Below are 3,877 nucleotides of genomic sequence, written 5' to 3' on the forward strand. Positions count from 1 at the left end.
GATAACCATTTGCTCAAGATATGATCATCCCCAATGGTGCAGATACAACATAACTGTTAACTTTCTTTGTAACAACTAAGTAATTTAGGTAAATGAGCATGATCAATCATCTTTTTTTGCACTTAAGGGGGAAGTACAACTCATATCAATATTTTATGTTATTTTGTATATTATTCTCCAATGTCCTGGTATAAGAATGTGGTCAATCACTGCTCACATCAGGGGCTACACTTGGTGGTATCTGTTCTCTATTATACTGTTAATATTTTCTGGATCTAATGTCATAAACCAGAAAAGCAGCAGCAGCCACGCCCATCACAGCAGAGAGGACCAATCGGATCACAGCTACAATAAAACCGCAACAGCAGACATAGTCTGAAGGAGGAAAATACAGAGCAGATACAGTAGTTTATTGAAATGCACAATCATACAGACTTTGATACTTTCACCAACAAAAGCATAGCAAATATAATACAGAATATCTATTTATTCATAATTTATTTATTAGTTTTAATCAATGAGAAAATCTTAATAGAGAGTAAAGTTAAATATATAAATATAAAATATTTTTTCCCAAACATGACAGTGATAATTTCAATGAATAAACACTAATATTATTGCTGCTGTACCTGCACATGTGTGACAGAGTTCAATGATGTCCAGATGTTGAGTCTGGTTGCTGATGGGATTGTTGAGCACACAGCTGTAGGTGTTGTTATCCTGATATTCCACCTCCAGAGGTAGAGAGAGACTGATGCTGAGATCAGACACACTGATGCTGGACAATAAACTGTTTCCTTTGTACCAGGAGAGAGTCTCATGACTCACATTCACCACTGAACACACCAATGAACAATTCTGCTGTGATGATGATGAAGAACATTGTGAAGAGTTACTGCTGATGACAGGAACAGGCAGAGCTGAAACAAAGAGAAATATGTAGAAAGCAATAATTGACAATGGAATGTTTTATTGATTATTATTACTTTAATGAGTAATTGACTCATTTATACATTACTATTAGAGCCTGACTGCCTAAAGCTTCTAATGAAAGCAGTGTTGCTGATCATGCAGGTCGAACCTCAAACTAGAAGTCTTTACGGGTCCACTTGGATCCGAAAAACCGAGGTCCGACCCGAGATCCGAGCGGGTTCGGGTCCAAAACTTCTACGAGTCCCTCGGACATGAGTCGGGTTCAGTATTAGTGGCCTTGGGTCTCAGGTAATTAAAATAAATTAGCTTTTTCTGAATGGACCTGATAAGACCTGAATTCTTTTAAACTATCCCGGATCCGTATAGCCTCCTTATGCATTAATGTTAAGTTCTAGAAAAGGAAAATCCGCTTTTCTTTTTTTTTGTCCTTTCACCAGATATGAAGTAAATAACAATGCAGACAACACTAGAGAATCCATGATTTATTAGATTTTATTATTATGATTTATTTATCATTTTTAAATAGTAATTAGAGTATAGTTACAAGCCGAGGTCTCTATACGTTACTGCCGCGTTACATTGCTGACAGAATGCAGTGTTTTATAATCTAGAGATTGTAAAAAGGATGTAGCACATGCATTGTTGAGTCAAGTGCCAGTGGATTAGAGACCTGCTCTCCCGCGAGACCCGACGCAACCGAGTGCGGCGCGGGACAAGACTTGCAGAGACTCGTGTGTGAGCGCGGGATGCGGGAGAATAAAATGATTCACGGGACTCCCGCAAAATAGAAATATCTAAACATAAAATATCTAAAACAAATACATTATTATTCATCTATTGCACAAAAGCTACATTAACTAATATAAAATATAAATGATTAACAGATGCAAGCGTATGCAGAGTTTCTATTTAGGCTATAACACGTGTTTGCAGCGTTGAGCAATGCAGTGTTGAAATTTGCGTGTTCATGAATCCTCTCATTATAACACACGAATTGTACACATTATGAAAGATTCATTATGCATATATTGTGTTATAACAGAGATTTGTGAAATTGCACTGAACTGAGATGTATTTTAGAGATTATAAATGCAGTGCTCTTTGCTGGCATTCTGCCATGCCAAACCATGCACGCAGCAGCTGCTTGCTTTAGTTAAAAATAACAGTGTTCTGTGAATGTTGAAGAAAAAAGTAACGTAACTAGTAATGTAACTAATTAGTAATTACTTTTGAAATAAAGTGCAATCATTTAAATTTTTTTCAGTTTAATCTTTAATCCTTGAGAATATGAATTATATTGTTTGTTTAATGCGAATTATATATTAAGTTATCAGACATGTATTTTAATTTAGAATTTAGACATTATAGAAAATGCCGATCCATGTGTGAGATGATAATATAAAATGTAATAAATAAATATATATAATATAATACATTAAATATTACCTTGTCATAGTGTTTTATAATTTGTACAGATAACTGTTATATATGCCAATAAAATAAATATAATAACCATATTAGAATAATATATTACCTTATTTATTACTTAAATTAGCGCTTCATCATTAACATATCATATATATATATTGGTCACTGTTGGACAGTGTTATTCCTGCTTCCTGTCTGCCGTGCTGCTGGTTTGTGATTGTAGCTCCCTGTAGCTTCACTTTTCTGTAGAATCTTACTATCACTCTCTGTTGTTTAAAGTGATAAAATATAACTTAATTCCCACCATAATTCTGATATTATCTATCAACCTAATTGTTAGAAAACACTCTCTGTCTTGTTAAGGTTCCAGATGCTTTCACCCTCCTTTTTCTCCCTCTCTCTGAATCCCCCCTCCTCTATCTGCTTTCTTCTTCTCTCTCTCTCTCTTGTATGATGTTTTACATATCTCTTACTCATATTCAAGGTATGCATTCGCACATGTATACATTAGTTTTTCTTGTTTTAAATGCCCAAATAAGGAGATGAATGCTAGGACTATAAGGGTAAAGGAGTTTGTGAGGAACTCTGAAGAAGAGTGCCTCAGCCTTCGCTAAAAGTCTATTCCTAATATGTCCATGTTTTTCTGTACATGTGGCCATTTTATATAAACATGTTCTTGGCCAAAGATCCTATATGTGTATGTCATTCATATCCTTATTGGTTAAGAGGGTGAAACTCCCCTCGACATATGCCTATATAATATCTTTGTATCTATGAATAAATTGAAGTATTGAGAATACATTTGAATGTGTGTTTTCTTGCTTCCCGGCCGTATTTACACTTTAAGGAACTGAGAATTCTTCAAGGCGGCAAAGAGATATCGAGGGACCAATTGTTATTTTTATTAACACTAATCTAATTAATTCGATCGTTTGCTTTTATTCTAAAACCACGAGTGTAGCGCGTGTGTAGCTTCGTTAGCCGGTTAGCTTGTCATTAGCATTTCCATTCACGCCTATTGCGGTTTTCTTTTTCTTTTCTCTCTCGCTCCATTTTTTCACAAGTTCATCAAACAACTGTGGTAAGTAAGAATCATTCATCAATCACGGTGCGTAATGGCTTCTTCTCCTGCTATTGTTGTTTGCACCGCTTGCCACATGTATAGTTTATCTTTCTCTGTCAGCGACGAGGGATTCACATGTGATAAATGCAGGGAAATAGTTAGGCTGACAGAGAAGATTTCAGAATTAGAGACACACATCCAAACTTTAATTGAGGACAGTAAGAATGTGAGGGCTCTAGATACGGCTTTGTATGCGACTAGCTCAGGGAGTCCTGTACATTGTTCGGTTCCGGTTCTAGAGCCCGTGCAGCAGGGCAACTGGGTGACTGTGAGGCAGCATAGTCGCGGGTCAAAACACCGCTCTTCCGTTCCGATCAAAACATTAAACAGGTTCTCCCCACTCAGTGACGCACCCACTGAGAAACCTGATCAAAGTGCTCTAGTTATTGGCGA

General features: G+C 36.4%; 1 protein-coding gene across 1 annotated transcript in view; it reads right to left on the bottom strand.

The window, feature by feature from the left end:
• Positions 1–225: 225 nt before the first annotated feature.
• Positions 226–3,877, bottom strand: part of LOC107568443 (transmembrane and immunoglobulin domain-containing protein 1-like) — a 21,336-nt gene continuing 17,684 nt past the window's right edge. Inside the window, exons 3-4 of the mRNA XM_016254414.1 lie at positions 630–920; positions 226–375 (exon numbers count right to left, since the gene is read on the bottom strand). Coding sequence (XP_016109900.1) covers positions 260–375; positions 630–920 — 407 coding nt within the window. The 3' untranslated portion in view covers positions 226–259. The remainder of the gene's footprint in view (positions 376–629; positions 921–3,877) is intronic.

This window comes from Sinocyclocheilus grahami, unplaced genomic scaffold (genome assembly GCF_001515645.1).
Source record: "Sinocyclocheilus grahami isolate Dianchi unplaced genomic scaffold, SAMN03320097.WGS_v1.1 scaffold1244.1, whole genome shotgun sequence".
Lineage (NCBI taxonomy): Eukaryota > Metazoa > Chordata > Actinopteri > Cypriniformes > Cyprinidae > Sinocyclocheilus > Sinocyclocheilus grahami.